The 24,614-nt window shown below is 40.3% G+C and overlaps 1 protein-coding gene across 4 annotated transcripts in view; it reads left to right on the plus strand.

The window, feature by feature from the left end:
* LOC139756258 (uncharacterized) overlaps nt 1–13,966 on the plus strand; it is a 52,014-nt gene extending 38,048 nt beyond the window's left edge. For 3 of the 4 annotated variants that reach the window (XM_071675452.1, XM_071675453.1, XM_071675451.1), the window contains exons 4-6: nt 1,078–1,179; nt 9,783–9,873; nt 10,266–13,966. In XM_071675452.1, coding sequence (XP_071531553.1) covers nt 1,078–1,179; nt 9,783–9,873; nt 10,266–10,465 — 393 coding nt within the window. In that variant the 3' untranslated portion in view covers nt 10,466–13,966. The remainder of the gene's footprint in view (nt 1–1,077; nt 1,180–9,782; nt 9,874–10,265) is intronic. The other variant, XM_071675454.1, reaches the window with a different exon arrangement.
* Nucleotides 13,967–24,614: the final 10,648 nt, after the last annotated feature.

Raw genomic sequence — 24,614 nt, forward strand, 5'->3', positions numbered from 1 at the left:
ACATAAATCTACAAGCTCTTCACCATTTCCATTTACAACACTGAACACCCCATGTATACCAATTATTCCCTCAACTGCCACATTCCTCACCTTTGCATTCAAATCACCCATCACTATAACCCGGTCTCGTGCATCAAAACCACTAACACACTCATTCAGCTGCTCCCAAAACACTTGCCTCTCATGATCTTTCTTTTCATGCCCAGGTGCATATGCACCAATAATCACCCATCTCTCTCCATCAACTTTCAGTTTTACCCATATTAATCAAGAATTTACTTTCTTACATTCTATCACATACTCCCACAACTCCTGCTTCAGGAGTACTGCTACTCCTTCCCTTGCTCTTGTCCTCTCACTAACCCCTGACTTTACTCCCAAGACATTCCCAAACCACTCTTCCCCTTTACCCTTTAGCTTCGTTTCACTCAGAGCCAAAACATCCAGGTTCCTTTCCTCAAACATACTACCTATCTCTCCTTTTTTCACATCTTGGTTACATCCACACACATTTAGACACCCCAGTCTGAGCCTTCGAGGAGGATGAGCACTCCCCGCGTGACTCCTTCTGTTTCCCATTTTAGAAAGTTAAGAAATACAAGGAGGGGAGGATTTCTGGCCCCCTGCTCCCGTCCCCTCATTATGTATAGGCAAATATTCCAAAATCTGAAAAAATCCAGAATCTGAAACGTCTGGTCCCAGGAATTTTGGATGAGGGATACTCAACCTGTATCTGATTTAAATTCATCAATTATTGAGTGAGTGTACATATATTTTGCTCCATCACCTGAAGTGTACCATCAGTCAATTGTATCCTGCTGCGTAAAAAGATAATCTATTGATCTTACCTAGCCCAGCTGCTAAACATAATGAATTTTAAAGTCATGATATTTTAGGAAAGCTGAGGGTTGTAGCTAAGATCTGTTGATTGCAAAGAAAGATTGATTGATGGTTACTGCAGTCCAAGGAAGACACATAAGCCAGTGGCTTAGAAATTATACATTTACTGTATCTCTGTTTCAAAAGTTGTTTCTGGTAGTATTTCATTTGAAAGCATATGTTTCTTATGTGTTTTAGACTCCTGTGAAGGAAGAGGAACCTGGTGAAGCTATGCATTTTAGTGAAGAGGATCACATTTTGCCTGTGACAACGTACTCATCATGTGTGCCTCTGATAATGGTATGTAATACAGGAAGGGATTTTTCTCTTTACAAATCAATTTTATGTACAGTGTAAGAAATTTGAAGAACTTGTACTAGTGTAGAAGCTCATGTATACTTCAGTATGCTGGATATAAACAGAATGTCTGGATGAACTGTGAGGCAATTGATACTTGATCCACCCTTTATGAATAGAAACCAAATTATCAGAGGATAGTCATTGGATTTGCTTCTTAAAGATGCATGTTTCATTTGTTTGTTTGAGAATTATAGTCATTTATGCTTGAGGAGAAAGTTTCTTATGTTCTTCTAGGAGGTCCTCCTCCCCAGTTGTGTTTATCAGTAATATTTTGTAGGTAGAATTGGAGCTCATATCTCTTCACCCCCAAATCCACCTCTTGGTTACTTTTAGATCACTTTTAGAGTTATGGTTAGCACACCAACTGACCATATTTCTGGGGTGTATTTCCCAAACTATGTCTTCCCTACTCTCTTGAGGGTAGGACAGTGCCTTACAAAAGGGGTCTAGCTTGTGTAACTGTAGGTTTTTGTTGTAGCAAGTTTAAGCCAGTTTCCATTTTTTCTAAAGATTGCTTTGTTTTATTGATGCTTTGCTTTTCTCTTTATTCTGCTCTAGCATCAGTGTAATTTAATTGTACTACTTTTTCCTCATTTGATATTTAGAAACTCATTGGCTGTTTTACCACCTAAGATATTTTTTCATTGTTGACTTTTTCATCATTTTATTTTTTTGTAAAAGTATTTTAACTTGAGTGATTTGAAAGGTCGACTTTATTTTCATGTACAGTATGACAAGGAATATTGTCTTAATGATTTCAACCATTTGAATTTTTTCTTAATTTTTTCTGTGATCGACTGGTCAGGTATCTTATGGCAAGACATACGATATTGCTTCTGTTGGAGGAGCTTCCTTGTGGAAGAAGTGTTCTTTGAGTCAAACTCATTGAATAGATCAAAAATAGTGCACCTGTGCAAATCCATCACATCATAGTCAATCAGCTGATGAGAGTGAATACAAGTGGTAGGCAAGCTATCCATATCTCTGATTCCTTTTCCTATTGGAGCTTCCTCTAGGGGGTGGCCATGGCAATAGTCTCCATAACTAGTGGACTCCAGTGCACTGGAGGCAAGGCATCCATGTCTATCTCTGCCAGAAGCAATTTCTATTTATTAGAGAATTTTGCCGTATGTCATCTTTTGCTTTGACAATTTCATCTTGTCACCACTTTAGTCACAGATGGAGAGTTCACATTTTAACATCTTCATCATCCATACTAATATCATATGTAAAGATTATGCACATACTGTTATGTGTTTCAACTTTGTCATTTGGTGACAAACAATTTGTGGTTTATGTACATGTGTCCATTCCGTGAGAAAAAAGTCACCTTTGGCAAGGCTGTAATGTTACATTGGAATTTTTTTGACGATAGCTGAGACAGCATTTATAACAAAATGATGTAATTAAGGCTATCTCGTTAACGCTATTTAGTGTCCCCAAAAAAACCATGTCTGCCTCCCCATATTTTTTCAAGGACGATGACACCTACATTATAGTACTTTGTCATCTCTCCTTTGGCCTTGATTACCTTCTGTAGATGTCTGGGCATGGAACTGGCAAGGTTCTTGATTTATTGTAGTTTCATGTTTTGGTTCCATAGGATCTTGATCTGAATGAAGTGAGGTCCTAATGACTTTTGCAGGAAGCAGCTGCCTGATTGTGGATTCTGAGTGTCCAGTGTGCCTAGAAAATTCATGTGTATCCACATTTTCTTGTTTCTGGGTGAGAATTTGGGCTTTCTCAGCCTTAAAAGAGTAAGAACCAACCATTTTGAAGCACAGGTGGAAGAAATACTGTGCCCTCAAGCAAAATTCTCAAAATGAATTTGCCTCTTATCTACATGGACCTTAAGGCGGTGGTGAGGTTTGTGTCGAGCTGTGATGGCTTTATCTATGGCAGCGGGGATTTTCCTTTCCCTGGTAGGTTTAACCATGCTGCAAAGGTCTAGCTTGAGCTCTCAAACAAACACATTTGGGCTATTTTCTCTCCTATACTTTTCTTCCCATCTTATTCCATCAAAACTGAAATTGACTATTTGAGTTAAAATGAATTTCTAAAATAGAATATTCTAAACTGTATTAAGAGTGCTGAATAGCCTTAGATGCTCCAATGCTTGGCTGATCAGGCTGAATTTTATAATCCAATCCCATCAAAATGAATTTGCAGCCAGGAAGAGTAAAGAAGGAACATCCTTCCCTCAAGGTAGCCAAAGGCACACTAGGGCAGGTTGCTGAAGTTCATACCATTAGAAGCAGTAGTCCCTGAGAGCAACATATACTTGACCCATAATAAACTGAAGCTGTGTTTTTTGTGGACACCTTGATTGGGACATATGGAGAGAATGAAAGGAAAAGTTGACAAAGAGGATATATGTATCAGAGGTGGAGGGAACAAGGAGAAGCAGGAGACCAAGTTGGAGGTGGAAGGATGGAGTGAAAAAGATTTTGAGTGATCTATGCCTGAACATGCCCTGATTGCTTAAAATCTTTTTTACTCTGTCCTTCCACCTCCAATTTGGTATCCTGCATCTTATTCCCTCCACCTTTGATGCATGTATTCCTGTCAACCTTTCCTCATTCATTCTCTGCATATGTCCAAACCATTTCAACACACCGTCTTGTGCTCTCCCAGCCACACTCTTTTTATGATCACACATTTCTCTGTGGGGCCTGGATGTGGAAAGGGAGCTGTGGTTTCGGTGCATTATTACATGACAGCTAGAGACTGAATGTGAACGAAAGTGGCCTTTGTTGTCTTTTCTTAGCGCTACCTCGCGCACATTTGGGGGAACGGGGTGGTTATTTTCATGTGTGGCGGGATGGCGATGGGAATGAATAAAGGCAGACAGTATGAATTATGTGCATGTGTATATATGCATATGTCTGTGTGTGTATATATATATGTATACGTTGAGATGTATGGGTATTTATATATTGTGTGTGTGGATGTGTATGTATATACATGTGTATGTGGGTGGGTTGGGCCATTCTTTTGTCTGTTTCCTTGCGCTACCTCGCTGACGCGGGAGACAGCGACAAAGCAAAATAAATAAATAATAAATAAATAAATAAAAATACATTTCTCTTACCCTCTCATTACTTACGTGATCAAACTACCTCACACTACATATTGCCCTCAAACATTTAATTTTTAGCACATCCATGCCTTGCAACCATATGATATTGCTGAAACTATTATTCCTTCAAACATACCCATTTCTGCTCTCCAAGATAACATTATCTCTTTCCACACCTCCTTCTTCGCTCTCAGAACCTTTGCCCCCTCCTCTACCCTATGACTTACTTCCACTTTCATGGTTCCATTCGCTGCCAAGTCCACTACCAGATATCTAAAACACCCCACTTCCAATTTTTTTCCATTTCACATGACAGCTAGAAACTGAGTGTGAATGAATGTAGCCTTTTTGTCTGTTTTCCTGGTGCTACTTTGGTGACACGGGGTGGTGATTCTGTTTCCTGTGGGGTGGGTTGGCGCTGAGAATGGAGGAAGGGAAGTGAGGTAGTGCCAGGAAACTTGAAAAAAAGGCTACAAACTCTCACACTCATTCTCTAGCTGTCATGTGATATGCACCAAAACCACAGCTCCCTATTCACATCAAGAGCCCCACAGACCTTTCCACGGTTTACCCCAGATGTTTCACATACCCTGGTACCGTCCATTGACAGCACATCGACCCTAGTATACCACATTGTTCCGGTTCACTATATTCCTTTCACACCTCTCACCCTCCTGTATGTTCAGGCCTTGATCGCTCAAAATCTTTTTCACTCCATCCTTCTACCTCCAGTTTGGTCTCCTGCTTCTCCTAGTTCCCTCCTCTTTGTCAACCATTCCTCACTCATTCTCTCCATATGTCCAAACCATTTCAACACACCCTCTACTCTCACAACCACATTCTTTTTATTGCCACACATCTTACCCTCTCATTACTTACTTGACCAAACCACCACACACCACAAAATGTCCTCAGACATTTAATTTCCAACACATCCACCCTCCTCTGCACAATCCCACCAACAGCCCATGCCTGGCAACCTTATAATATTGTTGGATCTATTATTCTATTCCCTCAAACATACCCATATTTGCTTTCCAAGATAATGTTCTCTCCTTCCACACACTCTTCATCATTCTAGAACCCATGACCCCTCCTCTGCCATGTGACTAACTTCCGCTTCCATGGTTTCTCTCACTGCTAAGTCCACTCCCAGATATCTAAAACACTTCACTTCTTCCTCCTCTTTTCCATTGCATGTGATAGCTAGAGACTGAGTGTGAATGAATGATGACTTTTTGTCTGTTTTCCTGGCACAACCTCACTGAAGCAGGAGGTAGCGATAATTTTTCCTGCAGGACGGGGTGGTGACAGGAATGGATGAAGGCAAGCAAGTATGATATGCACATGTGTGTATATGTTTATGTCTGTGTATGTATATGTATGTATATGTATACGTATGTATGTATGGGAAGAATGAGGAAGTGAAGTGAAGTGTTATAGATATTTGAGAGTGGATTTGGCAGCGGATGGAACCATGGAAGCAGAAGTGAGTCACAAGGTGGGGGAGGGGGTGAAAGTTCTGGGAGCGTTGAAAAATGTGTGGAAGTCGAAAACATTGTCTCGGAGAGCAAAAATGAGTATGTTTGAAGGAATAGTGGTTCCAACAATGTTATGTGGTTGCCCTGGGTCGACGTGCTGTCGATGGATTGAACCAGGGCATTTGAAGTGTCTGGGGTAAACCATGGAAAGTTTTGTGAGGCCTGGATGTGGAAAGGGTGCTGTGGTTTCGGGGCATTATACATGACAGCTAGACTGAGTGTTTACGAATGTGGCCTTTGTTGTCTTTTCCTAGCGCTACCTTGCAGGCATGCGGGGGTGAGGGGGGTTGTCATTTCATGTGTGGCGGGGCGGTGATGGGAATGAATAAAGGCAGCAAGTATGAATTATTTACATGTGTATATATGTATGTCTGTGTATGTATATGTGTGTTTACCTTGAAATGTATAGGTATGTATGTGGACGTGTATGTATATACATGTGTATGTGGATGGGTTGGGCCACTTTTGTCTTTTTCCTTGCGCTACCTCACGAACACGGGAGACAACGACAAAGTATGATAAGAATAATGATGTATGTATGGGAGTATGTGATAGAGTGTAAGAAAGTAAACTCTAGAGTGGTATGGGTAAAACTGAAAGTGGATGGAGAGAGAGGGGTGATTATTGGGGCCTATGCACCTGGGCATGAGAAGAAAGATCATGAGAGGCAAGTGTTTTGGGAGTAGCTGAGAGAGTGTGTTAGCAGTTTTGATGCATGAGACCAGGTTATAGTGATGGGTGATTTGAATGCAAAGGTGAGTAATGTGGCAGTTGAGGGAATAATTGGTGTACATGGGGTGTTCAGTGTTGTAAATGGAAATGGTGAAGAGCTTGTAGATTTGTGTGCTGAAAAAGGACTGATGATTGGGAATACCTGGTTTAGAAAGAGAGATATACATAAGTATACATAAGGGGAGTGGGGGAGGAATGGAATGTTTTTAGGGAAGCAGTGATGCTTGTGCAAAAGATGCTTGTGGCATAAGAAGCATGGGAGGTGGGCAGATTAGAAAGGGTAGTGAGTGTAGGGATGAAGTAAGATTATTAGTGAAAGAGAAGAGAGGCATTTGGACGATTTTTGCAGGGAAATAGTGCAAATAACTGGGAGATGTGTAAAAGAAAGAGGCAGGAGGTCAAGAGAAAGGTGCAAGAGGTGAAAAAGAGGGCAAATGAGAGTTTGGGTAAGAGAGTATCATTAAATTTTAGGAAGAATGAAAAGATGTTTTGGAAGGAGGTAAATAAAGTGTGTAAGACAAGGGAACAAATTGGAACATCAGTGAAGGGGGCAAATGGGGAGGTGATAACAAGTAGTGGTGATGTGAGAAAATGGAGTAAGTATTTTGAAGGTTTGTTGAATGTGTTTGATGATAGAATGGCAGATAATAGGGTGTTTTGGTCGAGGTGGTGTGCAAAGCGAGAGGGTTAGGGAGAATGATTTGGTAAACAGAGAAGAGTTAGTAAAAGCTTTGCAGAAGATGAAAGCCGGCAAGGCAGCGGGTTTGGATGGTATTGCAGTGGAATTTATTAAAAAAGGGAGTGACTGTATTGTTGACTGGTTGGTAAGGTTATTTAATGTATGTATGACTCATGGTGAGGTGCCTGAGGATTGGCAGAATGCTTGCATAGTGCCATTGTACAGAGGCAAAGGGGATAAAAAGGAGTGCTCAAATTACAGATGTATAAGTTTGTTGAGTATTCCTGGTAAATTATATGGGAGGGTATTGATTGAGAGGGTAAAGGCATGTACAGAGCATCAGCTTGGGGAAGAGCAGTGTGGTTTCAGAAGTGGTAGAGGATGTGTGGATCAGGTGTTTGCTTTGAAGAATGTATGTGAGAAATACTTAGAAAAGCAAATGGATTTGTATGTAGCATTTATGGATCTGGAGAAGGCATATGATAGAGTTGATAGAGATGCTCTGTGGAAGGTATTAAGAATATATGGTGAGGGAGGCAAGTTGTTAGAAGCAGTGAAAAGTTTTTATCGAGGATGTTCAGCATGTGTACGAGTAGGAAGAGAGGAAAGTGATTGGTTAGGAATAGAGGAGTGAATCTGATCCTATGTACGTGCCTTCATCCTCTTAATCAGTAAACACCCATACAACTTCCCAGGAATACTCGACAAACTTATGCATCTGTAGTTTGAACACTCACCTTCATCCCCTTTGCCTTTGTACAATGGCACTATGCATGCATTCTGCCAATCCCCAAGCACTTCACCATGATCCATTCATATATTGAATATCCTTACCAACTAAATGACAACACAGTCACCCCCTTTCTTAATAAATTCTACTGCAATACCATCCAAACTCGCCAACTTGCCAGATTTCATCTTTTGCAAAGCTTTCACTACCTCAACTCTGTTTACTAAACCATTCTCCCTAACCCTCTCACTTTGCATACCACCGTAACCAAAACACCCTACATCAGCCCCTCTATCATCTAACAATTCAACAAATCTTCAGAATACTCACTCCATCTCCTCCTTTCTTCATAAGTACCTGTTATTACTCACCCTCTTGCCCCCTTCACCGATGTTCCGACTTGTTCTCTTGTCTTATACATGTTATTTACCTTCTTCCAAAACATCTTTTTATTCTCCCTGAATTTTAATGATACTCTCTCACCCCAACTCTTATTTGCCCTCTTTTTCAACCCTTGCATCATCCTCTTGACCTCCTGCCACTTTCTTTTATACATCCCAGTTATTTGCACTCCTTCCTTGTAAGTATCATCCAAATGCCTCTCTTTTCTCTTTCACTTACAACTTTACTTCTTCGTTCCACCACTCACTACCCTTTGAATCTGCCCACCTCCCACCTTTCTCATGCAACATGCATCTTTTGCACATGCCATCACTGCTTCCCTAAATACATCCCATTCATCACCCTCTCCCCTCTCATCTTTTGCTCTCACCTTTTGTCATTCTACACATTCCAAGCTCACTTACTCTCTTCTCCCCAACTTTCTCTTTCTTTTTGAAAACCTCAACAAATCTTCACCTTTGCCTCCACAAGATAGTGATCAGACATGCTTCCAGCTGCCTCCTCAGCTCATTAACATCCGAAAGTCTCTCTTTTACACTCCTGTCAATTAACATGTAATCCAGTAATGCCCTTTGACCATCTCTCCTACTCACATACGTATACTTATGTATATCTCTTTTTAAACCAGGTATTTCCAAATCCCCCAAGTTCAAAAGCTCTTTACCATATCTGTTCACAACACTGAACACCCCATGTACATTAATCATACCCTCAACTGCCTTATTACTCACCTTCGCATTTTTATCACCCATCACTAATACTCGGTCTTGTGCACAAAAGCTGTTGACAGACTCAGTCTGCTACTCCCAAAATGCTTGCCTTATGACCTTTCTTCTCATAACCTGGTGCATAAGCACTAATAATCACCCATCTCTCTCTATCCTTTTTCAGCTTTACCCTCATCAATTTAGAATTTACTTTCTTATATACTCTGTCATACACTCCCACAACTCCTGGTTCAGGAGTAGTACTACTCCTTCCTTAGCTCTTGTCCTCTCACCGACCCCTGACTTTACTCCCAAGACTTTTCCATACTATTCCTCCCCTTTACCTACATATTCACCATTTGCCGAATTAGTGAGGTAGCGTTAAGAACAGAGGGCTAAGCCTTAAAGAGAATATCCTCACTTGGCCCCATCCTCCGTTCCTTTTTTTGGAAAAGTAAAAAATGGGAGGGGAGGATTTCCAGCCTCCCGCTCCCTCCCCTTTTAGTCGCCTTCTACGACATGCAAGGAATGCGTGGAAGGTATTCTTTCTCCCCATTCCCTGTGATATATGAATACACTCATTATTTATTGGGTCAGCATACCATTTCAAACTTGATTATATTTGTAAATATGTATGTATTACTACTCTTTTTAATCTTGTTTTCCACTTTAGGGTGGTGAGGAAAATAAAGAGAATAAGAAAAGTTGCCGCAGTTGGGAAATACCATCAAACAAGCAACATGCAGTTGTTGTGAAACATAAAGGTTAGATGTTTTTTCGGTCACTATTAACAGTACCTCAATATTAGATGATTATCTTTGCCACATTGGTTATTGCTTTATTTGTAGCACTTTATCTCTTTGAGCTTTGCTGTTCCACCAGAGAAGATAATTTTAACGTTTTAAGTATGTTATGGGTCAATTTCTATAGATATTAAGACATATCCTGCCATACCTTGAGCTAATGAATTGATTGTGTAGTGTGGCATATAAATTTGATCCTAGTTGCAATCAGATGACTAAATAAGATGATTTTTAGTTTCTCTGAGATGTTTTCTCTATTAGAAGTAGCACATGAATGTACATTTTTAGCTATATGCACATTTTTATTAGTCAGTAATTATTCCATAACTTACTTTTTGGTTTTCCTTCCCCAGGTCGCTTGAAGATACCAAAAGTAACTTTTAAAGAGGGTCAAGTTGACAGTGCTTCACCTAAAGGATACAGAAATCCATCCCACATTGGCCAGGTTGTTTCCTCTTCACAATCTTGCCCATCTTCTAGGGGTTCACTCATGGAAGTTTCTCTCTATGAATCACATACTACTCAGTACACTAATACACTTCATTTGAAATGAGATCTGTGGAACATTGTCATGAGATGATCCAAACGTTTTCATATGTTTTGTTTTATCAGGAGACTGTTACAACATTCCACCGTACATGTATAGCGATGCGTATGTTACCCATTTCATTAAATTGGGAAGAATATTTTTACACATTTTTTGAAAGAACGTAGAAGTTATGTTTGTCACTCATGTTTTGTACTTATTACTATGCTGAATGCTTATGGTTAAACTTGTGTAGTACACGGAATGTGAGAACTTTACTTTATAAATGCGTATTTTTTACAATTGGACAGTACTGTAATTTACAGAAATACATTCAGTTATATCTTTGGGGTGGGGAAGAAAGAATTCTGCCTCTGGATTACCTGTGTCTCATAGGAAGCAACTAAGGGGGGCAGAGAGCGGGAAACTTTCTCCTTGTTTTTATATGTTTCTTTTAGATGGGATAGAAGGAACCAGGCAAGAAGTGTTCATCATCTTGAAGTCTCAGGCTGGGGTGTTTGAATGGGTATGGATGTAACTGAGATGAGACGAAAGGAGAAGTATGTTTGTGGAAAGGAACGTGAATGTTCTTGCTTTAAGTGAAACAAAGCTCAAGAACAGAGGGAAAGAATGGTTTTAGGATGTCTTAGGTGTAGAGTTATTGGGGCAAAGCTAAAAAATAGGTAGCACTACTGCTGAAGTAGGAATTGTTGGAATGTGTGAGTGTAAGTAGTGAGCTCCAGGCTAATGAGGGTAAAAATGAAATTGGCTTGCAAGAATGGGTGATTAGTAGTGCTTACACTTTTGACCATGGGAAGAAATGACAAGAGTATTAGCACTTTTGATGCATGAGACTCGGTGATTTAAATGCAAAACTGAGTAATGTGGCTGTTTTGGGGATGATTAGGTGGCATGGGGGTATTCAGAGAGGTGAATGGGAATGGTGAGCAGCTTGTGGCATTGTTTGCTGAAAAAGGACTGGTGATTGGGAGTACCTGGTGTTAAAAGAAGGACTTATGCAAGTATATGTGGGTGAATGGGAAAGAAAGTGAGAGAGCATTTTTGAATTACATGTTAATCATAGGTGGGCAAAAGAGAGAGAGATGCTTGGATTTGATTGTGCTTAAAGGGGCAGCGGGTAGGATGTCTGATCATTACCTGGTGGAGGTGAGGATGAATATTTGTAGAAGTTTTAGGAAAAGAGGAAACAATATAAGTCAGAAGAGGATGGTGAAAATAGATTAGCTTGGAAAAGAAGCTTGTGTTAAGAAATACGGGAGAGATTAAGTGTAGAATGGCAGAAGTTGAGAGTAAATGAAGCTAGGGGAATGGGTGAGGAATGAAAGGTATTTAGGAAAGCAGCACTAGCATATGCAAAAAGTGTGTGATGTGGAAGTTGGGAGTTGGGCAGGTAAAAAAGAGAGTAGTGTGTGGTAGGATGATGAAGTTGTTAGAGAAAGGGAAAAGAGGTGGTATTTGCAGGAAAGGAGTGTATTGACAAGGAGATGTACAAGAGAAAGCAATAGGATGCTATGAGGAAGGTGCAGAGGTTGAAAAAGAGGGCAAATGAGAGTTGGGGTGAGTGAGTTTCACTAGAATTCATGGGAATATAGGTGTTTGGGGCAAATGGGGAAGTGGTATCAGGTAGTCAGGAGGATATGGAGTGAGGATTTACATAGAACAATTGTTGAATGTGTTTGATTATAGGGTGGCAGTGTGGCTCAGGGAGGTATGTGAAGTGAGAATCATGGAAAATGGCTTGGTGAAGAAAGAAGAGGTGGTGGTCTTGCTTAGAATTATATGTGGTAAAGCTGGTGGAGTGGATGATATTGCAATAAATTTTTGTCATTGTTAGGTAAGTTAGGATTTTCATCATATGTGTAGGTCATGGTGAGGTGTCTGAGGATTGGCGGAATGCATATATAGTGCCACTTTATAAAAGTAAGGGGCCCAAAGATGAGTGCTCAAAAATATAGATATACAAGTTTATTGAGTGTACATGGTAATTTGTATGGGAGAGTGATGACAAAAAAGTGAAAATGTACAATGTATGTGATTTTGACGGAACAGTATGGTGTGAGGAATAGCATCGGACACTTTGTCTCCTTTTCTCTTGAGATGGGACTCGGGCCCGTGACAGATTAGGGATGATGTTGACTCCCACGTCCTTCTCACTCATAGAATGATGAAGCTTATTTCCTGCTAGATAATACTAATATGGAGGCTTTATTCACTTTGTGTGTGTGTGTAAAGATTTGCAGTGACTAAGCTTGGCATGGGCTCGTGTCAGTGATACCCCTTCTCTGGTGTGCCATTACTGGCATAGGTCATGTTATTGGATTGAGGCGCATATGTAACTGTAGTGTAATGAGTTCTCAGTGGATATCTTTGTTGTGTTAAATGTAATAAATTGCTTCACACCAAAAGAAAAAAGCGATCAGTTCGAACTGCAATAATTCTTGATGCTTTTTTGTTTCCTAAGATAGTTTTCTTTTCGAAGATCTGTGGCATATTGGTCTTTGGGAGATCAGCTTGGTAAGGGCATCAAGGTGAAGTTTTTTTATTAAGATCATTATTGTTATCGTTATTAGTTAAAAATCTTTTTTGTTTTATTTTCTTATTTATTTATTTTTTTATATTTCTTTTTTATTTTGCTTTGTCGCTGTCTCCCGCGTTAGCGAGGTAGCGCAAGGAAACAGATGAAAGAATGGCCCAACCCACCCACATACACATGTATATACATACATGTCCACACACGCAAATAAACATACCTATACATCTCAACGTATACATATATATACACACACAGACTTATATATTTATACACATGTACATAATTCATACTGTCTTCGTACTATTCGCTATTTCCCACGTTAGCGAGGTAGCGTTAAGAACAGAGGACTGAGCCTTTGAGGGAAAATCCTCACTTGGCCCCCTTCTCTGTTCCTTCTTTTGGAAAACTAAAAACGAGAGGGGAGGATTTCCAGTCCCCGCTCCCTTCCCTTTTAGTCGCCTTCTACAACACGCAGGGAATATGTGGGAAGTATTCTTTCTACCATTATTCTACCAGCTCATTTGAACCAAAGTTAGGCAATTTAGATAACACACTGTATTTCTGGTATATTTAGGCTGCCTTTGGCATATTTTGAGGTTTTGTACTACCTCCGTAGTTCTTATATGTAATGCAGTACTATACGACAAACTCTTATCAGTTATAATTGGCATTTAACATAGACTCATTCTATATAGTGTTACATGAATGTAATTTTTTTGTAATACCCTGTGAACAAACTAACTATTTATCTCATTGTTTATAACAGTTAATGGTTCTCCAGCCAATGATCCTACAGTTAGCTTCGTAGCCACCACGAGGGCTGTGAGGCTTACAGACACAGAACCACTTAATGTTTCTTTTTAATCTGTTTGATATTGCAAGAATACAATTCATGAGACTGCTTCAAATACTTTTGGGTCTAAAGTGAAAATAATCTATGAACATCATACCAATAAAGCTATTTAGAAATATAATTTCTTTGACTGATCAATCTTTCCCTACCCTTGTGAAGTACAGCCAATGAGGAAAACACATTTTGAACTCAAAACAACTCCTTGAATCACTGTTTCAAATGTTATTCTCAAGAATCTGCATGTTTACCAATAAAGTATGACTACAGGCTGCCCATGAATTATGAAATCATCTTACATTTGCTATTAGATCTTTTGTCTTTCACAAAAATAGCAGCAAAACATACTCCCAGAAACAGTATTTCTTTTCTTATTGCCTTGTATTTCTCATCAGTAGTCAGTTCAACATGAAAATTTACATAAACTTAAGGGATTTTGTTTCTGTCATGGGACCAGGATCTTTCAAAATAATCTTCTAAAGCACTTTGTAATTTCTTAGGTAAAGGTAATTTTCTGATTTTTTTATTGTAAAAGGGGAAAAAAAATTGCATAGCCCTACCAAACCTACTCTTACCTTACCCTAATCTGATTTATCAATATATTGAGCTTTATAACATATGAATGGGATATATTGTGACAGTGTGTGCCAGATATGGTTTGACATATGAATGTAATATGGAAAGAAAATTGTTATAATTTACATGAAACTTAACTTTTGTGCAGTAATATATAGAGGCTGTGTAAGTGTACCATGATATAAAAGTTTGTCTTTTATACCACTAAGACTGGCAGAGTGGACCAGTAGTAATTTTTTCCATTAATTATTGTTTATAGCATGAATGTGTTAAGAACGTGACTTAATTCTGGTGTGAAGTATGAGAGTATTATTTAATGTAAGAGTATATGTCTGCTTGTGAATAAATGTGTCATTAGATTTAATGGTTAACTACTGCTGATGATTATCTCTCATTTTAAACTATAGTTACACCCAGGACAACTTGTGTCAACAGTGGTATCTTAGCACATACATTCAACCTGGTGGCACGCCTGAGAATGGGCTGTCACTGACAAGAGCTTAGTCCTGGAGAATACTCACATGCATATGATGGTTATCCAAAGGACTTTCATAGGTGTTATACTGTCCTACTGATATGTTGTAACCATTAACATGATTTTCATAAGCTTGAATCACCATGTCCACAAAGTAGTACTTTACCACATCCTACAATAGTTTAACCCACATGGCTATAATCTCTATTTTTCTAATACTAAACATGTATTACTGATGATTGTTTGACTTAATGTATATGATATTTCCTGTGGAAGTCCACCCTATGAGAGTATTTGATCAGTGAAATAAATTGAGTGATGATATTGTGAATGTTAGCTGCATTCACAATTTTAAAAAGTTGTATATTAAAATTCAAGAGATGTCCCCAAATGTGTAAAACTACTTCCTCTTACGACAGAAATAGGTAATTACGCATGCATGAGTTTAAATAGTTCTGATTACTCTTCTAGAAGCTAGTGTTGGTAACCAACTTTCTTATGAAATGAATTCAGAAAACAATGATAAAGAAAGTTTTTGATGGCCAGGCTGGAGCTGGTGATACCTTCAAGTGGTTATTTTTATTATACTTTGTCGCTGTCTCCCGCGTTTGCGAGGTAGCGCAAGGAAACAGACGAAAGAAATGGCCCAACCCCCCCCATACACATGTATATACATACGTCCACACACGCAAATATACATACCTACACAGCTTTCCATGGTTTACCCCAGACGCTTCACATGCCCTGCTTCAATCCACTGACAGCACGTCAACCCCGGTATACCACATCGCTCCAATTCACTCTATTCCTTGCCCTCCTTTCACCCTCCTGCATGTTCAGGCCCCGATCACACAAAATCTTTTTTACTCCATCTTTCCACCTCCAATTTGGTCTCCCTCTTCTCCTTGTTCCCTCCACCTCCGACACATATATCCTCTTGGTCAATCTTTCCTCACTCATCCTCTCCATGTGCCCAAACCACTTCAAAACACCCTCTTCTGCTCTCTCAACCACGCTCTTTTTATTTCCACACATCTCTCTTACCCTTACGTTACTCACTCGATCAAACCACCTCACACCACACATTGTCCTCAAACATCTCATTTCCAGCACATCCATCCTCCTGCGCACAACTCTATCCATAGCCCACGCCTCGCAACCATACAACATTGTTGGAACCACTATTCCTTCAAACATACCCATTTTTGCTTTCCGAGATAATGTTCTTGACTTCCACACATTCTTCAAGGCCCCCAGGATTTTCGCCCCCTCCCCCACCCTATGATCCACTTCCGCTTCCATGGTTCCATCCGCTGCCAGATCCACTCCCAGATATCTAAAACACTTCACTTCCTCCAGTTTTTCTCCATTCAAACTCACCTCCCAATTGACTTGACCCTCAACCCTACTGTACCTAATAACCTTGTTCTTATTCACATTTACTCTTAACTTTCTTCTTCCACACACTTTTCCAAACTCAGTCACCAGCTTCTGCAGTTTCTCACATGAATCAGCCACCAGCGCTGTATCATCAGCGAACAACAACTGACTCACTTCCCAAGCTCTCTCATCCCCAACAGACTTCATACTTGCCCCTCTTTCCAAAACTCTTGCATTTACCTCCCTAACAACCCCATCCATAAACAAATTAAACAACCATGGAGACATCACACACCCCTGCCGCAAACCTACATTCACTGAGAACCAATCACTTTCCTCTCTTCCTACACGTACACATGCCTTACATCCTCGATAAAAACTTTTCACTGCTTCTAACAACTTTCCTCCCACACCATATATTCTTAATACCTTCCACAGAGCATCTCTATCAACTCTATCATATGCCTTCTCCAGATCCATAAATGCTACATACAAATCCATTTGCTTTTCTAAGTATTTCTCACATACATTCTTCAAAGCAAACACCTGATCCACACATCCTCTACCACTTCTGAAACCACACTGCTCTTCCCCAATCTGATGCTCTGTACATGCCTTCACCCTCTCAATCAATACCCTCCCATATAATTTACCAGGAATACTCAACAAACTTATACCTCTGTAATTTGAGCACTCACTCTTATCCCCTTTGCCTTTGTACAATGGCACTATGCACGCATTCCGCCAATCCTCAGGCACCTCACCATGAGTCATACATACATTAAATAACCTTACCAACCAGTCAACAATACAGTCACCCCCTTTTTTAATAAATTCCACTGCAATACCATCCAAACCTGCTGCCTTGCCGGCTTTCATCTTCCGCAAAGCTTTCACTACCTCTTCTCTGTTTACCAAATCATTTTCCCTAACCCTCGCACTTTGCACACCACCTTGACCAAAACACCCTATATCTGCCACTCTATCATCAAACACATTCAACAAACCACCTTCAAGTGGTGACATGATAAATAACAGTCATGCTAAGACTGAAACAGATCCATTGTTATGTTGTGGCCTTAATTTTAGGGACCATTAATCTGTGGAAGGCCATAACTTTTTGCCCTGACATCAATGGTTGATTTATCATTGAATTTTTTTAACAGCGAGCAATGAACCCCATCCATCATTATGATTTTTGGAAAATTGAAGTTTCATTGTGAAATTTGCACTGATTATGTACAATGTTCAGTCAAACCCTATTTGCATAATCCCTTGTGTTTTTCATGTAAAAAGTAGTCATATTGAAACATGCAATTGCACCTTATTCGTGGAAAATTCTCAAGCAAGGAGCACATTACAGACAATTATAGTTCCAAGGAAGTACTTTGTGTCAATTTTGAAGGCATCAACCCATGCTCGTACCGAGAATGCCCTTGTTATAAGTTTCAGATGGAAATGTGTATGATTAAAGCAAAAACATTTCATGTTGTGAAGCAAGGGAGCACATGTAAGAAACTCGGAAAACTCCCAAATCAGCGAATCCTGTGCTTAAGTACTGAAATCTAAGATTTTTACGGGTACACTTGCTACACAATTGCTGTGGATCACTGAACCACTTCCATGACTCTTGATGAATCCCTGACCAAATGCCTTAACTAACATGAAACCCAGGAGAAAAAGAATTTCAGATGCATCCTTCTCTTTGAACCAAAGAGTGAGAGGACAAAATTTGAAGGACTAAATTTCATAGAGAATGTCAGTCTCATGTTATCATTCCTGTAACTCATGTGAGAAGAAGCTTCTCGACTAAATCTCGTTTAGCAGAGGCATTAGAAACAATGGAAATCATGCCATTGCTTTCAGCGACTGATCACTTTCCCCTGGGGACCAGCTTATGGTAAAAAAAAAGTGATAGAAATAGGTTAGATAATTCTCAAATGAACACATTCAGTATGATAACTGGAAATGAAGAGGTCTCAGGCATAAGGAAGTACAACTATAACAGTTTCTTGCCATGTATAGGAAATTCATTATTTCTCTGCACATGACCAGTCTAAGCTGTACAGAGGAAGACTTGTGTTCCTCTAGATACCCATCACCTGTAGAGAAGAAGAAAGCCATAGGGTAGTTTTTCTTTTCTTTTAAACTATTCGCCATTTCCCGCGTTAGCGAGGTAGCATTAAGAACAGAGGACTGGGCCTTTGAGGGAATACCCTCACCTGGCCCAATTCTCTGTTCCTTCTTTTGGAAAATTAAAATTAGCTTTTTTTCACTTGTTTCCAGGTGCTACCTCACTGATGCAGGGTGTGGTGATTGGGTTTTAGGGGGAGAAGAGGAAAATGTATTCATTATGATTTTTTTTCTTTCATGTATTTGTGCTTTTTTCTGTAGGGTGGGTTTGTGTTGGGAATGGATAATGGCGAGTAGATATGATTATGTACAAGTGTGTATGTTGCGAGAGGTCACAGTGTATATGTATGTGTAAGTATATGTATGTGTGTGTGTATATGTATATAGTATAGGAGAGAAAGAATACTTCCCACGCATTCCTCACGTGTAGTAGAAGGTGACTAAAGGGGACAGAGCGGGTAGCTAGAAACCCCTCCCTCCTTGTATTTTAAGTTTCTAAACAGGGAAACAAGGAGTTACGTGGGGAGTGCTCATCCTCCTCGAAGGCTCAGACTGGGGTGTCTAAATGTGCGTGGATGTAACCAAGATGAGAAAAAAGGAGAGATAGGTAGTATGTTTGGGAAAAGGAACCTAGGTGTTTTGGCTCCGAGTGAAACGAAGCTCAAGGGTCAAGGGGAAGAGTGGTTTGGGAATGTCTTGGGAATAAAGTCAAGGGTTAGTGAGAGAACAAGAGCCAGGGAAGGAGTAGCACTACTCCTGAAACAGGAGTGGTGGGAGTATGTGATAGAGTGTAAGAAAGTAAACTCTAGATTGATATGGGTAAAACTGAAAGTGGATGGAGAGAGATGGGTGATTATTGGTGCATATGCACCTGGGCATGAGAAGAAAGATCATGCAAGGAATGTGTTTTGGGAGCAGCTGAGTGAGTGTGTTAGTAGTTTTGATGCACGAGACCAGATTATAGTGATGGGTGATTTGAATGCAAAGGTGAGTAATGTAGCAGTTGAGGGAATAATTGGTGTACATGAGGTGTTCAGTGTTGTAAATGGAAATGGTGAAGAGCTTGTAGATTTATATGCTGAAAAAGGACGGATAATTGGGAATGCCTGATTTAAAAAGAGAGATATACATAAGATACAAATGTAAGTAGGAGAGATGGCCAGAGAGCGTTATTGGATTATGTGTTAATTGATAGGCGCACAAAAGAGAGACTTTTGGATGTTAATGTGATGAGAGATGCAACTGGAGGGATGCCTGATTATTATCTTGTGGAGACGAAGATGAAGATTTGTAGAGGTTTTCAGAAAAGAAGAGAGAATGTTGGGGTGAAAAGAGTGGTGAGAGTAAGTGAGCTTGGGAAGGAGACTTGTGTGACGAAGTACCAGGAGAGACTGAGTACAGAATGGAAAAAGGTGAGAACAAAGGAGGTAAGAGGAGTGGGGGAGGAATGGGATGTATTTAGGGAATCAGTGATGGCTTGCGCAAAAGATGCTTGTGGCATGAGAAATGTGGGAGGTGGGCAGATTAGAAAGGATAGTGAGTGGTGGGATGAAGAAGTAAAATTATTAGTGAAAGAGAAGAGAGAGGCATTTGGACAATTTTTGCAGGGAAATAATGCAAATGAGTGGGAGATGTATAAAAGAAAGAGGCAGGAGGTCAAGAGAAAGGTGCAAGAGGTGAAAAAGAGGGCAAATGAGAGTTGGGGTGAGAGAGTATCATTAAATTTTAGGGAGATGTTTTGGAAGGAGATAAATAAAGTGCGTAAGACAAGGGAACAAATGGGAACTTGAGTGAAGGAGGCTAATGGGGAGGTGATAACAAGTAGTGGTGATGAGAGAAGGAGATGGAGTGGGTACTTTGAAGGTTTGTTGAATGTGTTTGATGATAGAGTGGCAGATATAGGGTGTTTTGGTTAAGGTGGTGTGCAGAGTGAGAGGGTTAGGGAGGATTATTTGGTAAACTTAGGAGGGGTAGTAAAAGCTTTGCGGAAGATGAAAGCTGGCAAGGCAGCGGGTTTGGATGGTATTGCAGTGGAATTTATTAAAAAAAATGGCGTGACTGTGTTGTTGACTGGTTGGTAAGGTTATTTGATGTATGTATGACTCATGGTAAGGTGTCTGAGGATTGGCGGAATGCATGCATAGTGCCATTGTACAAAGGCAAAGGGGATAAAGGTGAATCCTCAAATTACAGAGGTATAAGTTTGTTTAGTATTCCTGGGAAATTACATGGGAGGGTATTGATTGAGAGGGCGAAGGTATGTACAGAGCATCAGACTGGGGAAGAGCAGTGTGGTTTCAGAAGTGGTAGAGGATGTGTGGATCAGGTGTTTCCTTTGAAGAATGTATGTGAGAAATACTTAGAAAAGCAAATGGATTTGTATGTAGCATTTATGGATCTGGAGAAGGCATATGATAGAGTTGATAGAGATGCTCTGTGAAAGGTATTAAGCATATATGGTGTGGGAAGCATGTTGTTAGAAGCAGTGAAAAATTTTTATCGAGGATGTAATGCATGTGTACGTGTAGGAAGAGAGGAAAGTGGCTGGTTCTCAGTGAATGTTGGTTTGCAGCAGGGGTGTGTGATGTCTCCATAATTGTTTAATTTGTTTATGAATGGGGTTGTTAAGGAGGTGAATGCAAGAGTTTTAGAGAGAGGGGCAAGTATGCAGTCTGTTGTGGATGAGAGAGCTTGGGAAGCGAGTCAGTTGTTGTTCGCTGATGATACAGCGCTGGTGGCTGATTCGGGTGAGAAACCGCAGAAGCTGATGACTGAGTTTAGTAAAGTGTGTGAAAGAAGAAAGCTGAGAGTAAATGTGAATAAGAGCAAGATATTAGGTAAAGTAGGCTTGAGGGACAAGTGAATTGGGAGGTGAGTTTGAATGGATAAAAACTGGAGGAAGTGAAGTGTTTTAGATATCTGGGAGTGGATTTGGCAGCGGATGGAACCATGGAAGCAGAAGTAAGTCATAGGGTGAGGGAGGGGGCGAAAGTTCTGGGAGCATTGAAAATTGTGTGGAAGGCGAGAACGTTATCTCGGAAAGCAAAAATGGATATGTTTGAAGGAATAGTGGTTCCAACAATGTTGTATGGTTGCGAGGCGTGGGCTATGGATAGAGTTGTGCGCAGGAGGGTGGATGTGCTGGAAATGAGATGTTTGAGGACAATGTGTGGTGTGAGATGGATTGACCGAGTAAGTAATGTAAGGGTAAGAGAGATGTGTGGAAATAAAAAGAGCATGGTTAAGAGATCAGAAGAGGGTGTTTTGAAATGGTTTAGGCACATGGAGAGAATGATTGAGGAAAGATTGACCAAGAGGATATATGTGTCGGAGGTGGAGGGAACGAGGAGAAGTGGGAGACCAAATTGGAGGTGGAAAGATGGAGTGAAAAAGATTTTGAGTGATCGGGGCCTGAACATGCAGGAGGGTGAAAGGCGGGCAAGGAATAGAGTGAATTGGATCGATGTGGTATACCGGGGTTGACGTGCTGTCAGTGGATTGAATCAGGGCATGTGAAGCATCTGGGTTAAACCATGGAAAGTTGTGTGGGGCCTGGATGTGGAAAGGGAGCTGTGGTTTCGGGCATTATTGCATGACAGCTAGAGACCTGAAAGTGAATGAATGTGGCCTTTGTTGTCTTTCCCTAGTGCTACCTCGCGCACAGGCAGGGGGAGGGGGTTGTCATTTCATGTGGCGGGGTGGCGACGAGAATGAATAAAGGCAGACAGTGTGAATTGTGTGCATGGGTATATATGTATGTGTCTGTGTGTGTATATATATGTGTACATTGAGATGTATAGGTATGTATATTTGCGTGTGTGGACGTGTGTGTGTGTGCATGCGTATGGGGGTGGGTTGGGCCATTTCTTTCGTCTGTTTCCTTGCGCTACCTCGCAAATGCGGGAGACAGCGACAAAGCAAAATAAATATATAAATGAATAAATATATATATATATATATAGGCGTGGGCTATGGATAGAGTTGTGCGCAGGAGGATGGATGTGCTGGAAATGAGATGTTTGAGGACAATGTGTGGTGTGAGGTGGTTTGATCGAGTAAGTAACGTAAGGGTAAGAGAGATGTGTGGAAATAAAAAGAGCGTGGTTGAGAGAGCAGAAGAGGGTGTTTTGAAATGGTTTGGGCACATGGAGAGAATGAGTGAGGAAAGATTGACCAAGAGGATATATGTGTCGGAGGTGGAGGGAACGAGGAGAAGAGGGAGACCAAATTGGAGGTGGAAAGATGGAGTGAAAAAGATTTTGTGTGATTGGGGCCTGAACATGCAGGAGGGTGAAAGGAGGGCAAGGAATAGAGTGAATTGGAGCGATGTGGTATACAGGGTTTGACGTGCTGTCAGTGGATTGAATCAAGGCATGTGAAGCGTCTGGGGTAAACCATGGAAAGCTGTGTAGGTATGTATATTTGCGTGTGTGGACGTGTGTATGTACATGTGTATGGGGGGGGGGTTGGGCCATTTCTTTCGTCTGTTTCCTTGCGCTACCTCGCAAACGCGGGAGACAGCGACAAAGTATAAAAAAAAAAAAAAAAAAAAAATATATATATATATATATATATATATATATATATATATATATATAGGGGATAGGGGAGAAAGAATACTTCCCTCGTATTCCCTGCGTGTCGTAGAAGGCGACTAAAAGGGAAGGGAGCGGGGGGCTGGAAATCTTCCCCTCTCATTTTTTTTTTTAATTTTCCAAAGGAAGGAACAGAGAAGGGGGCCGGGTGAGGATGTTTCCTCAGAGTATGAAAGAAAGAAAAGATTTATATATATATATATATATATATATATATATATATATATATATATATATATATATATATATATATATATTCACCATTTCCCGCATTAGCGAGGTAGCGTTAAGAACAGAGGACTGAGTCTTAGAGGGAAAATCCTCACTTGGCCCCCTTTTCTGTTCCTTCTGTAGGAAAACTATATATATATATATATATATATATATATATATATATATATATATATATATATATATATATATATATATTGTACATTGTACATTTCCTTTTCCATAGCCAGAGGTTGAACCATTATGTGACATTCATTTTTTTCATTCATTCAAGCTAAAAGTTTTTCTAAATTGTTTCTTACATTTTTCATATGTATATATATGTATGTGTGTGTGTGTGTGTGTATGTGCGTATGTGTGTGTATGTGTGTGTGTGTGTATATGTATATATATATGTATATTATCCCTGGGGATAGGAGTGAAAGAATACTTCCCACGTATTCCTCGCGTGTCGTAGAAAGCGACTAGAGGGGACGGGAGTGGGGGGCCGGAAATCCTCCCCTCCTTGTATTAACTTTCTAAAATGGGAAACAGAAGAAGGAGTCACGCGGGGAGTGATCATCCTCCTCGAAGGCTCAGAGTGGGGTGCCTAAATGTGTGTGGATGTAACCAAGATGTGAAAAAAGGAGAGATAGGTAGTATGTTTGAGGAAAGGAACCTGGATGTTTTGGCTCTGAGTGAAACGAAGCTCAAGGGTAAAGGGGAAGAGTGGTTTGGAAATGTCTGGGGAGTGAAGACAGGGGTTAGTGAGAGGACAAGAGCAAGGGAAGGAGTAGCAATACTCCTGAAACAGGAGTTGTGGGAGTATGTGATAGAATGTAAGAAAGTAAATTCTCGATTAATATGGGTAAAATTGAAAGTTGATGGAGAGAGGTGGGTGATTATTGGTGCATATGCACCTGGGCATGAGAAGAAAGATCATGAGAGGCAAGTGTTTTGGGAGCAGCTGAATGAGTGTGTTAGCGGTTTTGATGCACGAGACCGGGTTATAGTGATGGGTGATTTGAATGCAAAGGTGAGTAATGTGGCAGTTGAGGGAATAATTGGTATGCATGGGGTGTTCAGTGTTGTAAATGGAAATGGTGAAGAGCTTGTAGATTTATGTGCTGAAAAAGGACTGATGATTGGGAATAACTGGTTTAAAAAGCGAGATATACATAAGTATACTTATGTAAGTAGGAGAGATGGCCAGAGAGCGTTATTGGATTACGTGTTAATTGACAGGCATGCGAAAGAGAGACTTTTGGATGTTAATGTGCTGAGAGGTGCAACTGGAGGGATGTCTGATCATTATCTTGTGGAGGCTAAGGTGAAGATTAGTATGGGTTTTCAGAAAAGAGGAGTGAATGTTGGGGTGAAGAAGGTGGTGAGAGTAAGTGAGC

This window comes from Panulirus ornatus, chromosome 21, assembly GCF_036320965.1.
Source record: "Panulirus ornatus isolate Po-2019 chromosome 21, ASM3632096v1, whole genome shotgun sequence".
In the NCBI taxonomy this organism is placed as follows: Eukaryota; Metazoa; Arthropoda; class Malacostraca; order Decapoda; family Palinuridae; genus Panulirus; species Panulirus ornatus.